This window comes from Rhea pennata, chromosome 1 (assembly GCF_028389875.1).
Source record: "Rhea pennata isolate bPtePen1 chromosome 1, bPtePen1.pri, whole genome shotgun sequence".
NCBI lineage: Eukaryota > Metazoa > Chordata > Aves > Rheiformes > Rheidae > Rhea > Rhea pennata.
In genome coordinates, this window is record NC_084663.1 from 97,854,350 (window position 1) to 97,881,485 (window position 27,136).

Below are 27,136 nucleotides of genomic sequence, written 5' to 3' on the forward strand. Positions count from 1 at the left end.
GATTTGGAGAGAAAGGCAGATGGAAGAGGAGCTACTACTATGAATTTCTCTGTATTAGTAGTTACTGAAGTCCAATGTGAGAGCAACAAGATCTCTCACAAAAACAAATTGGAATGGCTTTATTTTAAGTATATTAGCACAATATTTACAAAATTATATTTCATAAATAAAAACATTTTCTTGGGTAAAGGCTATAGATATTTAAAATGTCCAGTAGTGAGAATTTATATATATATATATATGCACACACATATATACATCCATACATACACACAAAAATGGAATCATACAGTTATGAACAACTTTGGTTTTAAATTACTGGTGGGAAAGGGCTGGGTAAATCTAAGAATTTTAAACTCACATTTTTAAATTTGTACATACAAGAAATTTCTTAACACAACAGCATGGGGCGGGAGAGGTCTCTCCAATCTCTGGAACAATTTCTTCTTCACTCTGCACATGGCCACCAAGTCCTAATGTCCTAATAATGGCGTAGCCTCATCATCAGTGATACAAAACAGATTCTACTGCAATTTGCTTTACAGTAGTTAATATAAAGCTATTAAACATCATGGTTTTATAAGGCAGAACATCTCCACAGAATACTAGGGTTTTTCTATTCCTCAACTGCTCAACTTTCACCTTACCAGGAGAATTGGTAATTACAAATCAGGAGCTCTGCATACTACCTGTCAGGTAAATCCTTATGCTGAAATCTATTAATGGAGAGTAACATCTCCCATCTTCAGGTGGACTGCAATGATTATGGACAACCTATACCAAAAAAATTGTATCTAGGATCTCAAAACTTACACGAAGACTCCCACCAACAAACTTTGAGGAGTCAAAGTAAGTATAAACTTAATTCATATTCCTTTCTTAAATGTTTTATCATATGTATACCCCTCTTCACTGTGGATAATTCGAACAATTTTAGTGAGAGCCAGGCTGTAGATTGTTTTAGTGGCTCAGTCCTGCAGCACTAGTGAGAGCAAATACTGTAAAATCAGATGCCTCAATTGAATTTTGTTGAATTATTGATGCAGAGTGTCTGCATCAAGACTACAGCCTGCACAAGGGCCTAAGCAATGTGCACCCACAATATGAATATGAACCCTAAGTTTATATAACTCAACCCTGAGACTTGCTCAATTACTCAAAATCTTTTTTTTTTTTTTTAAAGTGTTATACTAATGTTAGGCAACAGCTTTTCAAACAAAATTTTAAACTGTTAGAAGGAGAAAAATATTTGTGCCTTTGAAAATCTTATCCTAGTACCAATGGAGACAATGTGAAGATTTCTACAAAGCATAAATGAAGTCCAAGAAAAAAAAAATAACTGTATTTTCAATAGCTCTCCGAACATTTGTAAAACATAGTAAAGTCTCATGGAATGCATCAATCCTATAGAATTGATCCTACATGGATTTTTATCTATACTACTTACATAAGGAAAGTGAGCCTCCTCACTTTTCATCAGCTCCTCCTTCTTATTCTCTATTTTATTCATTTGTGACATAATGACAGCATCACAAACACAGGTCAGAAATAATTTAGCCTATATTCCATTCAAGAAAGCAGATTTTAAAACTGTTAAAAATTAAGCTAAATAGGACAATTCCTACTTTTCTGAAGAATCAATGTTTTTTACAAATCCATTCAGTTAAGAAAGCCTGAAATTGGCTCCAGTACCACACACTGTACAATATGAACAAACATAAGAATCACATTCATCATGAAAATTACTAGGTGCTATGCTCTGTAATCCAGTGCAGAATTTGGCTCTAACAGCTGAGCAGTATTTCATCAAAGAATATAAAAGAAGAGGCACAGAGAACTCTCTCACCAGACTAAAAAATTGGTCACCAGAGCATACATGACTACTGTCTAAGGAGAGGAATATTACTGTTTTGTAGAATTAGAATAACTCAGGTAAATGCTTAAGACCACCTGGGAGTAAACTTTGTATTTATTTAATTTCATGTAAAAACAATTTTTTTCCTGCAAGTTCTGCTGAATGTCAGAAAAGAAATATTTGTACAAATCCTACTTCCTGCTCATATTAAAGACATATGACCATACCTTGCCCATGCACACAAATAAAGAAAACAATCTAAATGGTATTGCAATTTTGGGGCCAAGCAGGCCCATTATCAAAGCAGTGACAGATGATGGTTTTGAAAATAATACCACTAAGGATACTACAGGAAGACCCTGTGGTGGGCAAACAGTGCTTTTTATAGTCTCACCCTCAATCACACCATATATACCATAATAAAAGAAAATAAAGATCACATGTGGGTCGGCATACATGTTCCTTGCTACAGCTGCTGTGACTACAAAATTACATCATTTATATCAAAAGCACTTTTGCCACACATGCAAAACAGCTAGTTTCCTGAATTTCTTCTCTTTGAGTAGTGCATCTTCAAGGCCACGGTGTATAAACAACGGTGAATTTCTTTCCACACATCACCCACCTCTGCAGCAGATTCAGTTCTTCTCTTTAGTTACACTAGGAATTAAATATATATATATATATATATTCAGAAAGAGTTTTTAAACAAGGAATATTTTGTGCTGCATATCCAAATTATACCTTTAAAAATTGTTTTTTTTTTTCTTCTTTCAACTTTTGGAAACAAGCTTAGCATCCAAGTAACAAATAGTAGTACTAACAGTCAACCAACGTTTCAGCTTCTCCACAACAGATAAGCGAACATTATGTTTTGGAGCTCTAACTCATGAATGGGAACAAGTATAGTGGCTTCCAACTTTAGCTGTCTGCCCTGCCCTGCTTTTACTCCTAATGCTGGTTTCTTTAACATGCCATATTGAAAGCTAATATGCTTCTGCAGCTGAACAACGCCTGTCGAGTACGAGTTTTCATGGGAAGGTTAGGATAGAAAGCAGGTACAGCTCAAAAGATTCTGGCCACCACCTTCTGAGTCAGAGCCCTCAGCTCTGATCTGTAAAATCTGTTATTTTGAGGATTCATCTCTCAAGGCAGAAAAAGCAGTCAGGTATCTAATCCTACTCTAAAAAAACAAACAAACAAACAAAAAACAACAACAAAAAATCCCACAGATTTCTGTGTTTTTGGAAGTCCTACCTCAGCACTGGAATGCTCTTTAGTAGAGGTAGGTTTTTAGAAGCCTGAATGAGACCCAAGAAGAAGCAGGCAACTTATTTAAAATTGCATCTCCAAGCAAAATTCCATCTTGTTTATCAGCAGCAAATGGTGAGTGTACTAATTCCACCCTTATCTAACTTCTTGTAAATTTTGAAAAAGAATGCAATGGACCTGTAAGCATTTACTTGTTTTCTGGTATCAAAGCATTGCTGAGGAGAATAAGGAACTTCTAAAGCAGGAACTACCTTTTACTCTTCCTATCTACTTCAAATTTTAACAACTAGGGTACATTTTAATCAACATTTCTAACAGATATTGATGCAGTTGTCTCCTGTACCAGAAAAATGCATGTGTTCCTATTGGTTTAGGAAACAATCCTATGGCATACTTGGATGAATCATATAACAGTAGTCACAAGCAACACAGATCTAGCAGCACACAGTATTCTTAAGGAAGCCTGTTTTTCAACCAACTGATATACCTTATTTCAGTTAGGGGTAACTAGTATCTCATTTACTGTCACCTTATCAATTCACACCTTCTAGAAGTGGCATAATATACTTTTCTCTTCAAATAAATCGCCAGGTTTAGAGTAGCCTTACTCTTTTTCCTGACTAGCAAAATGTTGTATTTTGATGCAACAATGCTAGGCTAAAGATTTAGTGATACCTTGTGGCAAGCTTGCTCATTTTCCAAGCAGAAACCAATGTACCAATAGCACCAACAAGTGCTCCTTTATTCTACTCCAATAAAAGGCAGTATAGCTTATGAACAGGAAAGTCTGAATAGAAGACTTTCATTTTCAAACCCGAGCATCTAAAATTTAAGCTCTTAAATGAAAGCGTTCTGATGTTTAAAGATACCAAGCAAACTCAGTTACCCTATGGATGGTTACGAGCTGCAGAAACCAAGCATCTTTCAATACTTGATGACCTACTTCAGGTACTGATTTGAGAATTTCAGGACAAGCTAATTCAGTCCCTGTCATTTCATGGCTTATTATAAATTAAGAAGAGTCTGTTTACACTTAAGACGTGTACAACATAATATGTCGCCATTTTATAGGCTATTATAAAATTTAAAAGGAGGACTAATCTCCGCACTGCAGATATCTGAAATCAGAACAAATCTTATATTAGGCCAGGAAATTATGGAACTTTAACATCAAGCATAATCAATGAGCAAAAACCACATTGCATCTTTAACTTTTATGTTCAACACTCTGTTTTGTCAAAAACGTTCAAAAGCAGTACTTAAATGAGAAAGGTGTGGTTCAGTTTTGTTTTGTTTTTTTAAAAATCACTACCATCTGACCCCCAAAAACAAGAGAATCTGATTTCTGTAAGAATAATTTAACAAAAAAATAGATTTTAAATAACATCTAAAGAGAGGGGAAGAGAGAATCCACTTTTAAACCACTTCCACATGGCCTTCCATGAGAAATCACCAATTAAGTAGGTAGAGAAGGTTTAATAAAAATAAATAAATAAAAGTAAACACCCACACTCACCCACTCTCCACCAAGGAAAACATTCTGTACACCTTACATACAATGTAAGCATAAAGAAACACTCATACAAAATATCTGACATTTCACATTTGATTAAAAAAAAATCTAAGTAGAAGGTTCTCCCTCACCAACACATCTTCATCACTGATTAGAAACACATATTCTCCCTCTGTGTATGATGCAGCAAATAGTTAATCTTTCTATTCAGTGACATATAATTTCATTTAGAACAGTACCTGCATTGTACCCCAATTTTCATCATATTAGCACAGGGTAACTTTAAACATCACAAATCCCCAAATATACATCAGTTAAAATAAACATTTGGAGATGTATTTTGACTCACCATCGTTCTAACATCACTCCTTTTGCATCTTTAAAAGCCAAGCAAATGGATTAGTAATTAGCCAAACAGTAAGAAATGCTTTATAATTAATATTTATAATTAATATTAATTATAAAATACAGGCTATAACTTGTCACTACTTCTCAATATGCCAATTAGTGAACAGAATATTAAAAAAAAAGAAAAAAAAGTATTTCAGGGCCATCCCTCTGTCACTGTGAAATCTCCCCCATCTTAAAAACACTGAGAATTTCCTAGTATCACAGTGGAGTTTTCCCAACCCAAAGAATACAATGACATGGATAGATTTTGCTATGGTCACAAGTGTTTCACTGAAATAAATGATAATGAAAAAGAATTAGCACCAGCTATCAAGAGCTGTCTCTCTCATCCTCTTAAAAGTTGATCTCTTTTTGCAAAGCAAATGTGTCTACAACATCCTGGGATACTACGCTTGCCCTAAAGCAGGCAAGCAATAGCATTGCATAGCTGGCACACCAGTACAGTAGCACAAAACAGGACTCTATGTCAGGAGTGGCAGGCGTAATTTCACTGAGAAATCAAATTCTTACTAACTCACAGAGCTATATAGCCTAATACACCTATCTGCCATCTCATTGGTGTTGTAGTGAGAATTGTTTTTTGATCTATTTCCAAAATTAATCCCTTAATTAGAAGATAAATCTTGAACATCACCTACCATTTAATGGTTCTTCTACAGCTTTCTGCAAAACATTTAAAAATATATATATATGTATAAAATGCTTTCGTGTTTATTTTTGGTTCGCCACAGTTAAATTACTCTAATTGACATATACAGTAAGTAGTGATTCTACAAAAATGAAAAAAGCTGAAAGTTAACAAAGTTGATTACTGAAGTTCTGGGAAAAAAAAATAAAACAAAAATCAATCAATAACTACATTCTCCAGGTTATTTTTTCTCCACTCTACACCTCATTTCTTCCCAGATGCAATACCTCTAGGTGGCAGCAAAAGGCATGCAGATACTACTTTTAAGAACTAATACCATTAACAGATTATTTCTGCAACTTGATCAGTGGTTAGGAATAAAATAACATGACTTAAGAAGAAAGAACAAAACCAAAAAAATTTGTCAAGCATTCAAGTGTTATCTCCTTAGAAGGAGATGTACCAAATAGCGGTGCATTTAGTCTGGTAGACAATCATCAGAAACACAAGCAATCTGCAGATGTGTTAAAAATTTAATAGGTAATTGATTAAGAGATTTCAAAATACGCACCTTTTCCCCCTCTGCCTCAAGAAAGTAACAGACATTATTTAAAGAGCGTGCCCCTGTGCAAAAATGAAGCACAGTCTACTGACAGCAAGTTTTCCTTAGTCTTTAGATTACACAGAATAAAAAGTTATTTTAAATCCTTCACATCTCTTTATCACCTCTAAGTACAGCAATATATGTTGAATAGTCCTTGATGGTAACAAGCAGCATATCAGCAGACTTAATTTTCTGCCAGGTCTTTCCATAACCTCCGTTCTATATCCTCATACAAGTTCATGGCCACAAATTATTGTTACACGAACACCTCTGTATTTGACCCTCAACTGCAGCTATAAAAACTCATAGATTTTTAGAGGTTGATCTTCCCAATGATCTCCAAGTTCTAGAATTTCTTCAGATTTCATTTCCTTTTCCAATTCATGCACTAACAGTATTTATTACTATATACTAAATTCCAGCCACTTCTTTGTCAAATCCTTGCTGCACTATGAAACCAGCTCGTACAGGGAATAGTTCATGATGAAAAAGGAGTTGCAAAAAGGTTTAGCATGTTGGTTTCACATCTCAAAGCTTTCTTACAAAACAAACAAACAAAAAAATCTCTCCTTGCCCAGTCTGCTGCTGTTCTACAAGTAAACATGAATATGCTACTTTAAAAGCAGTATTGCATTTTGAAAAAAAATGTTTCTGCAATACATTTCTCAGCTCATTTTTATAACAGAATGGACTTTGTGCACCTCTTTTATCTTTTTTTTTCCTCCTTTTTAAGCTTCATGTACTTACCATTTTTCTTCCCTAAGGAACAGACCACTTCTCTTATTATTCCTTAAAATGAAAGTGGATGAGAAAAAGTAAAGGAAAAGTCTATTATCTTAACTGTGGTCAGCTCTCCTGTCCCACTGTTAGGAACCATCTGTTTACAAGAGTTGTTGACTTGAGAGGAGACGCAGGGCTAAACTTGTCTCAAATGATGTGTGGCAGCCATGAAATGGGATGACTTAGCATTTGTCCTGATACAAGGAAGTTATTACTGATTTTCTATAGTTGTGCTTTTATACTTGCTTTCGCAAAACTCTGGAAAACAGGCTGTTTACCACTGTGGACCACTAAAAAATACAGTGCAAGTCTATGAAAATAGCTGTTTGAGGAATGATCAAAAAGCTAACTAAAAACAGTCTTTAAAAAATCCAAGTACTTTTTAATTTATTCTGTGCAACCTGAAGACAGATACTCTGCTTTCAGATGGTCTCATCAATATCAAGGGGCATTATGGAGGGAGTGGGGGGGGGGAGAAGAGAGGGAATAATCAAGCCAACAGCATTTGCGTAGTTCAGAATTCAGGAGAACATTAAAGATTTCTGGAGCAAAAAGCTTTAGAAAAAAATAGATTTAGTTTTTATATAAAAAACTTATATAAAAATTCAACAATATTCTGTATTTGCCTTAACCAAAAAAGACATTAATCAGAAGTCTTTATAATAAACTCATGTGAAAAGAGTGCATTGTGAAAGAACATCAAGATTCCCTTAACACTTGCTACCTTTTTGTGACAGCCCTTGAAACTCCATTTGGGCACAACAAGGTACACTTGGTACTTTTGGCACAACAAAGTACTCTTGAGCTGCTAGGGTGGCAATTACAGTACTATTGACACATTCAGTAGGGACAGTGAAGACCACCAACTCACTCAACATGAGACGTGTTACACAGCCAGAACTTTTGCTTGCTACCAACCTGGTCTGAATTCGAACTAGTGAAGAAAGGCTCAGTATCTCACTACAATCCCCTGAGCCATCTAGTCACCCCAAATTTATTAATTTTAAGCTTACCCTTGGAGGTTGATGATCTCTTATGCGGGAACCTAAAGAATTGCCAAGAAAAAAATTAAGAATTAAGCAGACAAATGAATAAATTCCATGACTAATGGAATAAAAATATCTACCAATAAAACTTGGAACACAGTAACAACACAAGATTGCAGCTTTCCTTACCCAAAACTACTTAACAACTTGTAAATCCTAACAGCCTCCAAGCAATTTTCTGTTTAGGACCTGAATATTTTTATCATATGCAATCTGTGAATTAACAGTGTTAAGACATTTAGCTCTATAAATGAACTATGCTGCACTCAGTTTTGTGCTGTTTGGCATGTTGGAATCTACTCATTAAAGTCATGTTCAACCTCTTCAGCCAGCGTAATCAGAATACAATTGCAAAATATATGCAGACCATTACCACACAGCATCAAAGAAGTATAAACAAGTAGCTTGTAACATCAATAAAAATTACTTTTATCACTGTTAAAAGGCTAGCTTCACCTCTGTTACACTTTTGACTGGCTTCTACCCATCTTGTATTTTAGGCCTTCTGCCTTAATTTCTTCTTCAGAGGAATTCCCATACCCACTCATAGACTGCATGCTAAACCTCGAAGACTGCAGACAACCCTGACTTGCATACAGTAAGCTCAGTGCAAGTCCAGAAGCAATATATCTTCAACTGTATTGTTCTGTGTCCAAAGTATCATGCTGTCTGAAGAGCCTTCAGGGACAGCTCAAAGCAAATAAAGCTACTCTGTTCTCAGAGCCAAACTGTGCAGTTCACATAGCATTACGCTGTGGTATGTCAGCCTAGAGATATCTGCACCACATTCCTTTTCACAGCATTGATGGGCTTTTTGCTTACTTGATAGGCCTGACTGCCTTTTATACCTTTAAGTTTTCTTCTCTTTGAGATCAAATAGACAGGTTTCTGAAACTAAGTATTGCTATTCTTTGCTCTGACTTTTAAAATTAAACGTAAGAAAAATAGGATTTGATAAAATGAAAGGTCTAAGTTTCATACAACCAGTGGAACTCACTGGGCAGATTTTACTTCTTTAAACTCATATTCTGAGTGTATCCGCAATAAGCTTTTGTTTGTACCATCTCACAGACCATTCTATAGAATCCTTGAATTCCTTTTGATCTTTTAGTACCTTGCCTCAGCTAGGCAACAGTGCAACTCCAGAGCGGAGAAACAACAACTTTTATCCTAGAGTGTTAACACACCTACTTAAGAAACCTGGCTGTGCTGACCTCAGGACAGATTACTATGATAAGCTGTATTTAGAATGCTGCAGATTCCCCGCAGTCTCCATGAAACAAAGCCAACACGCACACACAGTTAATTTTTCAGTAATTTTTTATAAACTATGCAATTGTGAGATCACACCTTATATTTAAATAAGCTATGTGCACCTCCAGAAAGCACAGTACAGAAAAACGTTCCTCTGAATATTTCATTAAAGTGATAAAAAGTTAATGTAGAAATTATGGTGCTACTTACCCACAATACACACATAAACCAGACTAAGCAAAGCTCCAATAGCCATAATAGCTAAGCCAGCAATCACAACAGACGCATGTAACACAGGACAGACTGTTAAAAACAAGATAAAAAGAAGTATCATCTGACACAAGTTAAGGCAAACATATTTATTTTCAGACAGAACTGAACAAGGAATTAAGTAAGCCTGATAAAAACAGAAGTAATCTATTTATCTTTCAAAGCTATCCCAGAATTTTTTCTGCCTATGTTCTTTCATTACACAAAGGCTTTTATTGATTTATCCTGGTAATAGTCTGGCTGTAATATTTTACTATCATTCACTGCTACTGAAGACATTATTTCATTATTTAATTTTTCAAGTTAAGCTTACATTTTCAGTTCCAATTTTTTAAAACTATAATGGCACTACAGAATACAATACTATTATTGATAGAACAGTTAAAAAGTGAGTATAAAAAGGGGGAAGAAGGGGGAAGAATATGTAGATCTGAAGCATATCTGCCAAAAATAACAAGAATGCTCCAAGTGTCATTGTAATGACACCCCAGAGCAGAAATTGGCTGTTACAACCCAACCAGATCCCATTTCAGAAACTTCTTGTTCTCTGGTCTTGCTCATGAAAGGAAACTTTCCCATGTTTCCTGGGACATGGAATCAGTGTAACTACTTTTGAGCTCATCAAGAGAAGAAAGGGAGAGGACAAAGGAAGGGGTAGAAGGGAGAAGGCGTGTTGCTATGTGCTGTGTTTAGTTGGTGTTCCTTTTCAACAGGGATTGTTTTTCAAGGTTGAAACAAAACGGCAGGCATTACTAAACTCAAGATCCTTCCTAATCTGCCATATCTGAAACGGTGTAGGGCAAATGCAATGATATGCATTCTCCAGCAATTCACTTATCACTCATGGACCAGTAGCAAGAGATTTATCCATCTGAACATCAGAAACTGATTTTTAGCTATACTTGGGGCTATTTAAAGCTCTGCTTTTGGGGGTTGTTTTAAAATACTGTAGGACACAGTAATAATAATGAGGTAATAAAAGTCAATATTGGTTTGGAGTGAGTCTTTAGTGTACTCAGTATTGCAAAATAAATAAATAGATAAGATGGTTTTCTTTGCTTATTTTTGTTTGTTTGATTTTAAAGGCAGCTGCTCACAGGATGCAATCACGCTGGATACAGCCATACTAATGAAACCAGTGTACATAATAGTGCCTTTGGGCTATTCTTCCTTCACCAGATAGAACAACATTAACACAGTAGTCCTAAAGTAGAGTCACAAGAGCTCTATTGCTAAAACACAATGTAGTGAAGCCGTTCCTATATCATTTTAGTGTTACTAAGAAATATTCCGATCAGGTGTAGACAAAGTTGAAAACATGCTTTTATAGAAGATAAACTCTTACCTGAGACACACAGTGCAAAACCAGTCACAGCAATTATATAACCAAGAGATTCCAAACTTATCAGAGCATATGCTGTTTTTGACAGACTATCCAAAACTAGGAAAGGGAGAGAGAGGAAAGAAAAATTGTAAAGATTAACTATAAGGAAATGAAAGCTAGATCATTCACACAAAGCTAAGAATCAGGTTCTCCTAAATTCTAGACTTAGCTAGTTAATGTTTACAAAAGAAGTCAAGCAAGTCACTCAGAGCTTTCTCCTTACAGCATAATATATATACATATAAACCATAAGCACAAAAAATGAAAATAAATACATTTTGAGCGTTAATTAGTCATCCAAGTTCCAAGACTCAGAAAGAAGGAGCAGGAAACACTTAGACATCCTACATTAAATCCTGTTTTCCAAGTGAATAACTTATACATCTTCCCTGTAACACCCAAGACCCCCCCCCTCTACCCCCCCCAAAAAAAAGATAAACATGTTGTTTTGAGATAGTAAGAATCATAGGTGCCATAGGATATGATAGGTATAGGTATAGTAGTAGGAATAGGTATCATAGCACCTATTTATGAAGGATGAGAATATCATGTAGGTAATGCAAGTTGGGGGGAGGGGAGCCCTCAGCATATCAGTGTATTTTTGAGCTGGTGAATAAACAAATGCTCACCCATTCCAAATAGAAAGTATTGAAGTGGCATTAAGATCACAGTAGGGACCACAATTAAACCAAGTCCAGCTTGACTTCCTGGAGTATAGCCACCTGCAAACATTTGTATGTAAATTAATAAAACAGAAATCTTTGGTTGGATAAAACACAAGCAATGTAAATAAATCATCATTTTAGTCAAAATTTTAGGGTCCTGAAAAGATCATACTTTAGCACTAGAAGTCAATCCCTAGCCTCTGATATTGACCTGAGGCAGCAGGACAGAAAATAAAAGTCAATTTGTAGTCTCTATCTCCCTATGGCCATCACCAGCTTGATGGCCTGAAAATCATAATGCTGGGTTTTTTTATTCTACAGTTATATTCCACTTTAAAAACAGTAGATGATAATAATTAGCCTACTAAAACAGAGCAGAGGTTGATTTGCACTTATTCTCATCAACTAGGAAGACAATTTTATTAAACTTACCTGGTACAAAAAAAATAACACCTACAACAGCAACAACTGTGAAGATGCCACATGCTACAATAATGCTGATTCTCTTCTGCAGTGCAGTTTCTATTTTTGATGCTTAAAGACAAAATGAAGAGAAATAGAGGAAATTCATCAGACATTCAGATTCTCCCACAAGAGCACACAATCTTCTGATTTTTTAGGAGTTTGTTTCTTGAAAACAATTCTAGTCATAACTATAATTTAATAACTATATTTTCCTTGTTTGATATGGTTAACATCACATCATATGGCTTACTCATATCAATGAAACCTGGCACTGATGCTTTGGTTAAATTCTTAACCCTGCCTTCTATCAATCCAAGCCAAATGCTATCAAAATCACTTTGGGACATGATACAGGTTAATTCAGTCAGATGCACTATTGATGTTTAAATAGATGTTACAAAGAATTTGTTATTCAGGTGAATATTAGACAGGGATTTAGAGTCCAAATTTAATTCCCTTCCCAGTGACACTGTGTGATCTTAGATGCATCATTTCAGTTCCCACAGTAACAAGGTGATGATCCCCTCTCATGGGGATGCTTTGAGGATGAATATACTACAGATGATTTACATGTTCAGAAGCCATACATAGGACTAATCTGCAGTAAAACAGCACTATTAAATAGCTGTTATTTCAGAATTGCCTCATTCCAATGGAGTGTTTAAAATCAGTAGCATTTCAGGGGCCTTTGGAAAAGAAGAAACAGTACAAATGCATTGTGATCACTAGCTGTGTTTGTTTCTGCCTTACGCATTGTTACAACTTAAGACAAAATAAGGCACAGCTTGTTCCAACCTTGAAAATTCTGAAGAAATTTCCCAGTAACTTTGGTTTATCTTGACCTAAAACGTAAATTGGTAGTCACCAACAAACAAATGAACACACACAGGAAGCAACTCTAAAAAGAACGAGGAGTTTTTACTGAATTAACATCATACTTCAATACACTGCATTAGCACCACCACCACCCTAAACCCCAGAACAACAAAAACCTCCACCAACCCATATCACCAGGATGCACTAAATATTTGGGAGAGTATGTGCAAAAAAGATTTAATACTACCCTACTGAAGGGTTATAAAAGACCTCTCTTGTAACTAAAGCTCCATCTTTAATTGTATTCATATTGCCTAAAAGAACAGGACCCAAATTTAATCTGAGTGACAGACAGCACACATACTTTTCCTCAGTGAGGTCAAAGAGTTTGCAATAAGCATAAAGGCACAATAAAATCCAAGCAGGCTCAACTCACACCTGTAAAACAGTAATGCTTTTCTATGGACGTATCTATGCGTGTTTCAGAACAATTATTAATATCCTATCAAATGCTGAAAATGTGCAAGTTCTGGATATAAATACAAGGCAATAATGATTCCTGAACATTTTAGAACAAGTTAGGGAGTCTGAAATCATTATAAACAGTAACGAAAATCAGGAATCTAACATTCAGAAACAAAATCTTAAAAAAAAAAATAAAAATCACCAAACAACCTCTGACCAAGAACTTCTGAAGAATCACAAAACACTTTTAGGGGTTTACAAAAATAAAGAAAATTACATTTAGATGGCTGAATATGTAATTGATTACTACAAAATGCTCTGAGTGTGGTATTTCTTATATACTTTCTTGTATTACTTGCTTGTAAAAAGAATTTTTTTTAGAATTCTACAAATTCAAAAAGGCTGAAAGTCACCAAGACTGACATAACACATGGCACCACAAGGAACAATCTGAAACCAGACAAGGATACAAAGCTCTCTCAGACATGAACGATACTAACATATGGGGAACACCTAAGAATGCTTGACACTGCTGAATGAATTTTTTTCTAAAACCTTTACTAAGATCACTGGTGTCAGTGTTAAATTATGACTAAGCTAGTGCTAAAAATCTAGTCTACAATTTTACTTTAAGAGAGCACCATCATTCTCTAATTTTGACTTTAAAACTATAAAACGAAATACGTTTCTGTTTCTAGTATGATTCGATGTTGTCACAGTGAAGCAACAGTGAAAACATGCCTTCTTGTTCTAATCGACGACACCATAAATTACACCCTACAAAAACTATAATCTACACACACACTCATGAAAAAAGCTTATAATTTGCAAGAGCACTGACAGCAGAAACATCACTACAAAGCAGACTGAACTCTAAATAAACACAGACCTTTTAGGCCATGTTCTGTGTTGCACATAAAGACATACAGTTGCTGAAGAGCTTAACCCCAGAAAGCAATCCCTGGCCTCCAGTAAAGCAAAGCAGATTGACCAGTATCCCACTGCTCAGGGCTAGCCCCACCTACAAACTAGTGCGTGGATCCACACTGCATAACTTTGGCACCATGTGACACCCTGAAGTCCCAAACACAGATCTTATCAATAAGGTATCAAACTCTTGAAGTGCTGTTGCAACCTGCTAGACTACTGTTTTTGTAATTTGCTGCCAAAAAAAATGTACAACATATGCCCGAAAGGAGTCTGTAAAAGAGTGCACAGCCTGTTGAAAGGGAGCTGGAAGACTACACAGGGCAAGAGCATAGCTGGGTGTAGTCTTGCTGACAAAGCCTGTAAGTAACAGTGCTTACTTTGAACTGTCCTCAGAACTGTATGTGACTTTAGTGTCTCACGGTATTAGTTGATTCATTCCAAAAGCAAACCCAAATGTGAATGACATATATAGCCCACTGTGGATCTCCAGGAGAAGATTCTACAGCAAAGTAAAAGCTAAGTTATTTGACAGAGTGCACATACTTCTTTGTACGATCCAGATCAATTTTACCACACATCTTTTATATGTGATCACCACCCTTCATTTTACATGGCTGCCTTTAGACAAATGAATTTAGAGTAAATCAACAATTGCGAAGAATTAAAAGGTCAACACTTACCAATCACACTTAACTGAGCCCAACAAAAAATAATAGCTAAGAATAGCAGCACTATGATGCAAGCACTTTCCACTGGAAGAAACCATGATCCTAGAGAATAAACAAAGAAAAATGATCAGAAGAATATAAAAATTGATGTTACTAGCTTTACATTTAATGCTCCTTTTACATCATACTCTAGAATGTTCAATACTGTATTTAATGGTTAGTCTGTTATAACTTTTTATGTTGTAAAAGCTGTGACTTCTACCTGCTGGATTTTTAATCTTGTGAGTGACAGCCTATTTTTTTGGTACTTTAATTACTATAACATTTTCCAAACTATAGATCTTTATCTCTACAGCAGCAGAGGATATGTGTACATTATTGTCTGGCATTACGAACTAGCGAGCTTGTGGAATTGTGGAATTATATATGGCACAGATTGGCAAAGCAGTGCATGTAGGCTAATTAGGGAAGGTGGCACAACATGTGAAGCCCAATTTCGTGCTTTTCTAGTTATTTTACTCTAACCCCAATGACTATACTACTACTATAATATATACTCAAGCAAATTCAGATGTGCGATACAGAATAAAGGAGCTAATCTAAGTGAGTTGAAAACACTGCTTTGTTAATTTTACAGATCACACATTCTCCTTTATGCATTCCCTCCGTCATCCACTTGGTTCTCTTTCCTTGCATTTCAGATCCCTTAGGCTGCCCATTTATCCACGTTGTAAGATCATGCAAGCCACCTTCCAACATAGAATCATAGAATCGGTAAGGTTGGAAGGGACCTCTGAGATCATCTAGTCCAACCGCCCTGCTCAGCAGCGTCACCTAGAGCATGTTAGACAGGGTTGCATCCAGGCGGGCTTTGAACATCTCCAGAGGAGACTCCACAAGCTCTCTGGGCAGCCTGTGCCAGTGCTTCATCGCTCTCACAGGGAAGAAATTCCCCCTCATATTCAGGCGGAACTTCCTGTGGTTCAGTTTCTGCCCATTGCCTCTTGTCCTGTCACACGGGACAACTGAAAAGAGGTTGTCCCCATCCCCTTGACACCCTCCCTACAGGTACTTGTACACATTGATAAGATCGCCCCTCAGTCTTCTCTTCCCCAGGCTAAACAGGCCCAGCTCTCGCAGCTGTCCCTCCTAGGGCAGATGCTCCAGCCCTCGGATCATCCTCGTAGCCCTACGCTGGACTCTCTCCAGTACCTCCATGTCTCTCTTGTCCTGGGGAGCCCAGAACTGGACGCAGTACTCTGGATGAGGCCTCCCCAGAGCTGAGTAGAGGGGCAGGATCACCTCCCTCCACCTGCTGGCAACACTCTTCCCAAAGTACCCCAGGAGACCATTGGCCTTCCTAGCCACAAGGGCACATTGCTGGCTCATGGTCAACTTGTCATCCACCAGTACTCCCAGGTCCTTCTCTGCAGAGGTGCTCTCCAGCAGGTCAGCCGCCAGCTTGTACTGGTGCCTCGGGTTATTTCTGCCTAGGTGCAGGACCCTGCACTTGCCCTTGTTGAACCTCAGGAGGTTCCTCTCCACTCAACTCTCCAGCCTGTCCAGGTGTCTCTGAATGGCAGCACAGCCCTCAGCTGTATCAGCCACTCCTCCCAAATTTGCTGAGGAGGCACTCTGTCCCCCCATCCAGGTCATTGATGAATTCATCGAGCAGGATGGGACCCAGGACAACATGCATGCAGTAATTCCTAACATATCCCCCACTGAACCAGAAAATACAGTTGATTCTTGCATCTCTGCTCATAACATTATTTAGATTCATTCTCAGGAATTCAAAGTCTACGTTTCTTACATTATGCTTGCCACTGTTCTTCTGCTTCCACACTTGCTTCTAAAGAGATTTCTCATCTTCTTTTTGATGTATACTACTTATATGTACCCTCTATACTTAAAAACTTCTGCAGCTCCAGAAACATGGAATTAAATAGCAATACCTCACAGCTTTAAATGCCAAGTATCTGAAGGGAGTTTGAAACTCATGCATTCCACAGAATGCACTCCTTAAGTAGAGTGGAAATTAAGAATTTTGACTTTACCTAATGAGGTCAGCTCAACTGTCTACTAGTTAGTACTGTTAGTAATAAAGACTATCAATCAAGATCCATTTTTCTAAAAGAATATTAATGCCTAGAAGGAAAGAAAGCATTATTTCATGACAAGAAGAGAGAACTTCCTATGCTTTCATCCCTCTTCCCCCTTCCTTCCCCCAAATGAGCAAACAGTACTACAAACAAGGCTATATCACAACTTCTATAGGTTACTTGGAACAAGGATACTGAAGATTAGATGCAACTTCAGGTGTGCATTTCAGGCTTGTTTTTTCCTTCATAAAGTATCGTAAGAAGTCTCCTTCTCTTTGCCTTCAACATTTTCAAATTCTTGTTTAAATCAGTTTTCTCACTCAAAATCTGTCATTCACATTTCTCACTCAGTATCTATATTCAGATCTAATCTAATGAAGTAATTCTTATAATGTCAGTTTGGCATTTTATTGGAGTTTTATTCATCTGCTACAGTTCAGCACAGGGTCATTACAATATCCAGAAGCAGCATACACCGTTTGTACATGTGCCACTGCACTGGAATGTTGTGCCACGGGGAATACACCTGTTAAGAGACAGTGCCTCTACCAGTATTTCAGAATCTGCCTTGAAATTACTTACTCTATATATTTGTAGTAATCTAACCATGGCAGCAAGTGGCTCAACACATATCCACTCTAACTCCTGCACAGGTGCATAGGTTAGTCGCCAAACTGATCACAAACCTTGGACTATGAGTTTGTTCATCGGCCCATATTTATTACTACTCTTAAGCTGCACTCTTTTGCAGTAAAAGGCTACAAAAATGTTTCTTTTTGAAAATATTTAGCACTACTTATAAGGACTATAGGTTACTTTATGAAATAGGGTCTGTAACCATAATGAGCATATAAAACCAAGGAAAGTACATATAAACACAGAAGTAGGAGATGGTAAGCTAAGCATAGCAAGTATACCACTTCACTCTGAAACAAACTGTCAGAGAAACTGGTATTGGTACAGAATTCCAAGAAATTAGCACTGTAGTCAACACCTCATTTGTCTGACAGTTTTCAATTGATGGAAATGCAGATGCTGCGAAACACAGTAGTTTGGGTGGTTTTTTTCCCCCTCCAGGGTCATAGAAGAGATGTTGTGGTCATAACACAAACAAAAGGAAACAAACAAGATAGAAGAGGACAGATGGAGGAACATTTTTCAGTTTCCTTATCACGTAGATAAGAAACCTAGGGTTAATAAATTGGTTTTCATTTATATTTGAAAAAAGCAGCTAGCATTGAAGGGTAACTAACACACAGTTGTCTCTCTCTGGATAAGCTAAATCCTACAGGCAAATCCTAGTGATTTAACTGAGAATTATTCATGAATTGAAGTATCTGGAAACAGAGCCTGAAAAGTAACTTTGCTTCCTCTGCAGCATTTACAGATGACATTACTGGGTATCCTGAACAAAAAAAAAAAAAAAAGAGTCATGAAGCCTGGTATCTGCTAGGACTTTAGCATTCAACATGGGACCTCCAATTAAGGTGGTCCTGTCTTGGAATGTAAAAGCACTTTGTACCAGGAACACTGCAAGCATTTCCATATACATGCAAACTGTGCATAAGAGGAACAGCTGAATACATTCTCCTGGTTACACATTTCCTCTTGTGATTCATAGTAATAAAGTAAATTCCTATCCAAAAATACTATTTGGGGAGCCAATATAAGGAAATCAGTTCCAAACTAACTCTCCTTTTACTAGTAAGATACTTGATCAGAAAAGATTGTATCCAAAGATGAGGGCAGAGGTACAAAAGTCAGCAGACATGGATCTGATCCTTATGCTGCTAGTGATCTCTTTTGTAAATGTAAAGTGAGCTAAAAAACAGTTATCTCTTATAACATTACCTCTGTAGAAAGATCTATCTGTTGGAACATAATACTAGCAATAACATGAGTTAACTGCTCAGAAATGACAGAGTGAAGACTGGATAGGACTTATATTATTCATTAACTTCTTAAAAATCACTTGCTACACTTTCCTGTATTAACATATATATCAAGAATCTCTTTAAAATATTGGAGCACAGATGCTGAAAAATTATGCAAAAAATTTAAGGAGAGAACAAGTGACTGTTTCACCTTCACTCAAACATAAGACTAAATTTTACATTTTCTAACATATGTTCTCAAACCTAACATGACCTCGCCACTATAAATTCTTCACCAACCACATTTTTCCTCTGGTGTTGAGATATTTTCCTCGTCGCAACTGACAACTAGAAAATGAAATTAGAAAAATTATATCAGTTTTCTGCTTTGTAGTCTTTATATCTCTTTCAAAGTTAAAGTTCTAAACACAAAGAAAGGTAAAAAGAAAAATCAATAGCATAACTGTTCTCTGCATCATGTAAAATGTTTTATTACTTTAATTATTGACCTTTAGGAGGAAAAAAAATAAAAAAAAGATCACCTAAACAGAACATTCTGCAACCTCCTTGGGCTTTGCTTCCTCTTCTAGAGCTGAATACTGAATGACAAAAATGTCATCTGAAAGTCCGAGTAAAGCTTGAGAGGAAGCTTTAACACAAGGAAGGAAACTGCCTACTCTTCTTTACTTTTTTGGGCAGCATTCTAAGAACTGAATAATTTTGTAGCAACCTCACTCTTCCAGTGGCTGTATCCCTCTCAATCCGCTTCAGAATCATGTTTGTTTTGCAGGATACATGGTTAACTCAATTAGAGCCAACTGTGAATTAGAGATGTTTGCAGCAAGATACAAGTAACAATCTGTTTGATAACCAGAAATGTTTTAATGACAAATGATAGCAAAAGCTTCCTAGGACAATTCTACAGGGCACAGGGCAACATTGTGTGCTATTTATCTGTAACATACCCAGTGCTTCTGAGAAATTTTCCAGAAGTAAGAATCAAGTCTACTGTGCAGAACAGATAAACAGTACACATGTACATGTTAGTGAAACTGTGCTTCTGCAGAATATTAGATTGTGGAGATAGAGGAGATCCCATCACTCAACAGCTAAGGCACTGGAGCATATGGGCTGCCTCTACCAGGAAGACAAGGTAAAATGGCTTACTAAATGAGAAACTCATCACTTAGTCACCATTATTTTAGTTTAACACTATCTGTCCCTAGCAGACACTTAATGCTGGGCAACATTAACAAGTTACCATCTGGCAGTAGCGATTCCAACCTTACTGAAAAACAGCATACCTTTACATTAAGTTTTAGAACTTGTACTAATCAGATAGAACTAACTTCTATTAGTTCTATCTGTAATTTTTCCAGCATAGCTAAAGAATGCAAGATGCAATTCTTTAGACAAAGAGTCTTTGTTGCCACTGTTAAGTAGCTCATGGACGTATATATCTCAGGACTATAAAGATAACAAGCATGCTTCAGTATGTAATACAGTAACATGAGGTTGCTGAAAGTATCAACAACTATGTAACCGAAAAGATGCGGGAAAGCATAATTTTATATTAGACAAATGCTCTTCAGACATTAGTATACAATCAATAAACGTGTTCAGCTATTTCCCACCAAAGCACTCCTCTCTAATTTAAAATAAAATAACTAAAATTAGCACTCAAGTCAGAAAAGGCTGAAGAACTGGGTTCTATATTCTTGGTATTTTCCATTTCAAGAAGTATATTGTCATATTTCTCTTTCCTATAAGATCTTGCTTGTTTTCTTTCCTGGTAGGTTCTAAAACAATGGCAGACAACTTACCTGTACTGTTCTTAAGCGCAACTATAGTTTCTCCTTCTCTGTTTGATTCTGTCACTTCACAACTGTAATTTCCAAGAATTGCTTGTTCCTTGTCAAGTAATATAGAGGCATCACCCTTGGATAAATCCGATTCAGATACTAACTTAGCTGATGAAAACAAGGGATCCCTGACAGCCTGCTGTGTTCCATCAAAAGAAAAAAATAATTTTCCTTGTATTTTCCACTGAACATACATGACCTTTTTGTTGTTTGCTTGCAGATTAGTCACAATGCAAGGTAAGAGGACACTTTCATTACAGATATTTTTTTCAACAAACGTGGTTGGGCGAAACAGCAATTGAGCAGAACCTAGAAAGAAAAATGAAAATTGACACATTCAGAATTATTTCTTAATAAACAAGACAAGACAGAAACAGAAAAGAAAAAAAAATACAGGAAGTGACTTGAAAAAACAAAACTAACTCTTCTGCAAGACCTCCAAAACAGGACATCAGGCTTTAAAGGGGCAACAAAAAAAAGGCACTATTATAGTTCTGTCCCAGCCCTATTCACAGAGCTTATTCATTCTTACATCTGGATAATGTACAGATTCTATAACCTATCATAAAAAGAAAACTAATAAAAGTTTATGCTGCATCTCAGTTGGATGCTTCCCCTAAAATGTGTGCCATATACATAAAAACACTGCACTAAGGCCTAATTTCTCCAAAGCATATATGTAACACTAGGCACAAGCAGTGTCACTGACATTCAAATTTTTGCTGCAGGTCACTCAGGTATCTAGAAAAGGAGATATGGTGCTATCAGAGCAGATAAGCATCCATTACTGTTCATTGGCAACACAGGGAAAAACTACTCTTTCGGGATTTCTACTTCTATGCTTCCTAGGGAAGACAAGACAGCTTAGTTAAAAAATTAAGAGATCTGTCATTTGTTCATTCTGAACTCAGAAGGTGAAACCAAATCCCCATAGGTTTAGAACATTTCTTACAAGTTCTCCTCTTCCTTTCTAATCAAGGAAGTGCACACACAGCAACACAGACTAAGATTCTTGCTTGTGACTACATATTGACATATATGACTACATATACTAAAGTATACAGATAATAGAATTGAAAATGTAGAATTTGCAACAAGAAACATCCGGTATTATAAACCACTGTGATTAATGCTAACGATACCATTCAGTGAAAGTACTGAAAAAACATCACATCATATTATCACTTTGATTAGCATTACTGGTTTTTACTCTCTTTCCTACCTTGCACCTCTGTTCTAAACAGATCACTGTTTCAATGAACCGCTAAACTCAGATTTTTTAACACTAACAATTCTAACATCAGTATTAAAAATTACACTAGGAACCTGAAGAAAAAGGGTAATTAAACTAGTCTGATTGTAAAGTAGGATTTGAATCCTTTATTTTCTGTATTTTCATCATTTGTGCAAAATCAGTTTAGTTCCAGCCATAATTATCCTAATAGTGCCCCAAAGTTCCAGTAACTTTAACGATTCAAAGAGTTTGATTATATCAAAGACTGGAAAAAGTAGCAAAACAAGAACACAGCCCTTAATACTTTAAGCACACAGACTTACAAACTGGAGAGGCTCCAGTGACTTCAGTGGGACTGTTGATATTCATACATTTAAAACAACTCCAAATTCTGGTATGTATTTCATAATTAAATTCAGCAAAGAGGAAAAAAAATGATACAAGTGGAGTCTCTTTTTGCAATAGTTTAAGTTTTTCAGAGCAACAGTCCTGAATCAAAATTTAAAAGCACTGAACTCTGAAACATACCATTTTAATACTATCATACAAATCACTGGGTCACTACTGAATATCATAAGCTTAAACTAAATTGATGAATATTGATGCACGATAGCTGTACAACGACAACAGAATTATTCTCTGGTTTACACAGTGCTGCATTTTAAAACTGTATCTCAAGAAATAATAAAAGCAGATGAAAAGGAAATGGTATCCCAAATCCTAAACTACACATTTATCAGAGAATACATAAAAATTATTTCTAAAATCCTTTAGTGAGGTTCATAAAAATAAATGCACACAATTAAAAACTGTAGTGCTTCAATGATTCTTTCCCCTGAAATAAATTTTACGTGTTTTATTTTAACACTATCTTACAGTAAAAGGCTTCTGTTTGGGGTTTTCTTTTTGCCTTTTTCTTTCAGCTAGCACATTTATACTTTGTAGGAACAATTTATTTTCTGCTAGCTCCATTTCATTGAGAAATGCTGACCTGCAGTTAAAGGAAGCAACTATACTTCTAAATATTTACCAAAGCATATAAAAATAACCATCTTGAAGGAAAAAATGCCTCCAAAAAATTGGTCATGATTTTCTTACTAGTACTAAGCTCATGAACATTTACAGCATAGTAATTCAACACAAAAATCCTACAAAACTATTCATATGTTTAAAAAACATAGATTGTAAATTAGCTGAACAGGATGTAATGCAGGATAATATAATACAGGATAACCACTCCTAGATCTAACCATCTCAATGGAAGGAGTTTCAGCAGGCAAGCAGCACCGAATGGTGGGTATCTCCATGTTACTGATTCCACCAATTTGCTGTTGTGCAGTCTATGAGAGCTGGCACATCTTGCCTGAAGCAAAGTAAGAAGTACTAATGTGAACTGCTCCACCAGCAGAGAGCTGGGGAAAGAATGAAAGCATGCAGACAGCCACCAGCAGAAGCACAGAGACAAGTATCTGTCAGTACTGTCCTTCTGAAACCTAACTACTCTAGTAAAAGAGGTTACCCACCTACTAGCTCACTAAGTGGAACCTGACTGCTTGTTGCGCATGATATTGCTACAATTAACTTCCGACATTCTTGTTGTGATATAGGAGGAAGCCACCATATTCTTTATGCAACAGTTCCCAAATTCTGCAGGCAGTGGTGTACTAACCTCAAAGTTTCTCATGGATTGTCAACTTAGACACATAAAGGTGGCCATTTCACAGCCTCATCATCAGGATTTGGGGAAATTTGTTTCTGGATAATGTGCAATTGTGAACTTGCCACAGAAAAGTTGCTTCAAATGACCTAACAAATGCAAGTTCAGGAATATTGTACAATGCCTAAAATCAGCTGAACTTGCTAGTTGGACCTGCTGAACACTCACATTTCTTTCTCACTGAATTCAAAAGATTCTGGGCACTCAACACTGTCAGTCAAGCTGCTTCTAACCCAGGAACCCAAACATTAATCTGATACTGGCTTTTAACATGCAGGTTTGGAAGTCCTGCCTATGGGTATATATGAACAAGGTAACATTTGCACTTCTGAGAAAATATTTGAACTTTTTTAATCTCCTCCCCCTAACTGAGTATCTTCCTGCAGCAGGGAAAACAGACGGTGAGATTGCTAGGTGCCAGTTAAACATCAATGATACCCGAACTTTTTATATTAGGAATTGCCGTGGACCTTAGAAACTGTCGTCAATTCGATCACCATTTTTCCCAAGAAAACACAATAACGCTATGCTGCCCTAACGCTACAACGACCAAAAAGCCGCGGACCTTTACACATGACCCGGCTCCCTCCTCTTCCCCCACAGCTTCCCGAACACCCCGCCAAGCTCCCAAGCCGCGGGAGAATGAGGAAAGCGGCAAGGCGCACTGCCAGAGCGGCCCAACCTCCCCCGCAACGGGCGGCCAGGTGCTGCCGAGCAGCCCGCAGGCGCCCCGTGTCACATCGCGGCTCCACAACAACCCCCGACAGCCGGCAGCTCCGGGCAGCAGCGCTGGAAACCTCCAAGCCACCCTGAGGGAGCTCCCCGACCCCCGGCTCCTCACTACCACCAGCCCCCAACCCGTCCGCCTCGCCGCCAACGGCCTCCCCTCCCCCAACGGTCCCCCCGGGGGGAGGGGGAGAGGGGGCGAACGGGACCCGCTAAGGGATGAGCGGGCAGACGGGTCTCTACCCGGCTCCTGCTCACTCGCGGAGCCCCCCTCGCTGCCCCCGGGCCACGCCGGGGCCGCGCCGCGGCTGCCAGAGCTCCTGCGTCGCAATCCGGTGTAGGCGGGCGGCGGCAGCGGCGGGGGGGGGGGGGGGAACAACGCCACGGTCTCACGGTCACCGCATCCCCCCCCCCAACCCAAACCCAGCCGCCGGGGCCGAAAAGACGCGGCAGAGGGAGGCGACAGCGGCGACGACGACGACGGCGGCGACGACGACTCACCGGCGCCGGCGGCGCTCAGCAGCACCCAAGCCCCCAGCACCCACATGGCGGAGCGGCGGCGGTAGAGCGCGGCGGGGACGCGCCACAGTCTCGGCAGCTCCTCGCCGCAGCGGGCGGGCGGGATGGGCGGAGCCGCGCGGGGGAGCTGGGGAGGGGCGGGAAGCGCCGTCCCGCCGCTGATTGGCTGCGCCCCCGCCCGGGAGCCGTGACGGACGAAACCGTTTACGGGCGGCCGTTGAGCGCCGCCGCTCCCCCGTCCTCGCCGTTTCCTGGCAGCCGGCGCTGCGCTTCTCGGGCGGAGGAGGAGGGACGTGGCGGCGGTAGCGGGTCTGTGGGGGCAGCAGGGTCCCGCTGGCCTCCGGCAGGAGCTGGGCCTTGCGCTGGGAGCAGGCTGGGCGCCGCTGGCTGCGGGGCTCGGCCCCCCCCTCCCTCCGCCCTCCTGCCCGCCTACCTAGAGAAACCAAAATAGCCCGCAGGAATGGCTTAAACACACTTGGGACTTTTTTTTTAAGTAGTTACCACGGCATATTTTCCTTAACCATCTGGTGTTTGAGTTTTGGGGTCCTGTATCTCTATCTCTCTCTTTTTTTTTTTTTTTTTTTCCCCTACACGCACGAAGCCAAAAGTTCTCGTTTGAGGTTTTGTTTTGTTTTGTTTTTTGAGTAGTGGCCAAATAAGATGGCTGAGCCAGTGAGGAGAAAGATGCCAAGTCTGGTAAAAGACAAGCTCTAGCAGTGCTGTTCCCAACTGGGTTTTCCCAAAATGACTCCCTCGTAATTGAATCGATTTTAAACACAGTAACAAATCAAAAGCCTTTTGGAGGGCTTCCTCTTCCATAAATAACGTTTTAATGGTTCCTGTGCTCCCCCCTCCTTTTTTTTTTTTTTCATCTGTATGAAAGATCTCTTCAGCTGAGCAGGGAACTGGCTGTGCGAGCACAGACTGAAACCAGGAACGTGCAACTGCACAGATCCCCAGCGGAAGGGGGGGGGGAAGGAGAGCAGTGACACATGTTTTCTATTTCAGTCCCCTCTTTTGGTTAATCACATTACATTTCACTTGTAAGTAATCTAGAGGAAGGGAGGGGAAAAAAAAACAGCCTTTCTAGTTTTAGCTAAAAGCCGTACAGAAAACTCACTCCTGCCAAAATGACGTTTGTGTTTCTCGCAGAACAGCGCCATCAGGTAGCTTATCCGAGCTTTTAAGCACAAACAGTGCGTCAGGTGGGACGCGAGCAGCTCGCTTTCTGGGCTGGCAGGCGTTTTTGCAGGCCTGACTGCCGGAGTTGGCCTTTGCAGAGAACTGCACCTTTGGCCTTTGCAGAGAACTGCACCTTTCTGAGGTCTTGCAAAGAGCCAACTGCAACTGGCAATCACCGAGAGAGAAAAAAGAAACAAAAAAGCACGGAGTGACAGAAAAACTTTGGCATCTGAAACTCTGCACAAAGGTGGAGGTCGGCCAAAGACTGATTCAGCACCAAGCAATAGCTGTCGGGGGAAGACCGCTGTGCTCCTTGCAACCACCAATGCCAAAGTACTAGGTGTTTTGATAGTTTTCAGTTTGCTTGCGCAAGGCAGCTAACGGTGAAACTATTACAGAAATGTGAGGAATAACTTGCTCTAGCTAAAATGAAATACAAGGTTTTTGGAGTAAATGCAAAACAGATGAAAACCAAATTAATTTGCAAGTGATCTATGACTCCACCGTAAGTCTGCTCATTTGTTGTTGCCTCTCAATTAAAAGCAAGGATAACTGTCTCTCTTTAGCTTGATCCTTCGTTTAGAATAATACACAGCTGACCATAAAACAAAAATTTCTTCACATGAAATAGCCCCTTTTAACACCTTTCTGTTTCAGAATTGACCTCAAAATTTTGGATCTGTTAATATTTGCACCTCTAAATGCATATTTTGTTCTCAGATGTGATGTGTTGATAAAGCATTAAAAAGGACATTACACATTCATACTCACACTATACACATATATGTGTGTGTGTATATATATACACATATTTGGGGGACTTTAAAAACATTTATACACACACACACATATATATGTGTGAATAAATGTTTTTAAAAGTCCCAAAGTTCAACA

The 27,136-nt window shown here is 38.4% G+C and overlaps 1 protein-coding gene across 5 annotated transcripts; it reads right to left on the bottom strand.

Moving 5' to 3' along the window:
• Nucleotides 1-1,951: 1,951 nt before the first annotated feature.
• On the bottom strand, nucleotides 1,952-25,151 carry CD47 (CD47 molecule). Of its 5 annotated transcripts, XM_062596690.1 has the most exons (12): nucleotides 25,043-25,151; nucleotides 20,826-21,173; nucleotides 19,303-19,350; nucleotides 15,039-15,128; nucleotides 12,115-12,216; nucleotides 11,647-11,739; nucleotides 10,979-11,074; nucleotides 9,574-9,666; nucleotides 8,077-8,108; nucleotides 5,690-5,714; nucleotides 4,990-5,017; nucleotides 1,952-2,515 (listed from the first exon to the last, which is right to left on the bottom strand). In XM_062596690.1, exons 1-12 carry the CDS (start codon nucleotides 25,086-25,088, stop codon nucleotides 2,494-2,496), a joined length of 1,023 nt encoding a protein of 340 aa, XP_062452674.1. In that variant the 5' UTR covers nucleotides 25,089-25,151; the 3' UTR covers nucleotides 1,952-2,493. The 5 variants fall into 5 exon arrangements, with proteins under 5 accessions (XP_062452674.1, XP_062452681.1, XP_062452691.1 ...); XM_062596697.1 differs by lacking the exon at nucleotides 19,303-19,350; XM_062596707.1 differs by lacking the exon at nucleotides 5,690-5,714.
• Between the last annotated feature and the right edge of the window lie 1,985 nt (nucleotides 25,152-27,136).

Excerpts from the sequence above, each read along its gene's own strand:
- CD47 (XM_062596690.1), bottom strand. The coding sequence starts at position 25,088 with ATGTGGGTGCTGGGGGCTTGGGTGCTGCTGAGCGCCGCCGGCGCCG. Across the intron at positions 19,351-20,825 it reads TGCGCTTAAGAACAGTACAG|TTGTCAGTTGCGACGAGGAA; the intron begins GTAAGTTGTCTG and ends TTCATTTTCTAG. Across the intron at positions 8,109-9,573 it reads GGTTTATGTGTGTATTGTGG|GTTCCCGCATAAGAGATCAT; the intron begins GTAAGTAGCACC and ends GCAATTCTTTAG.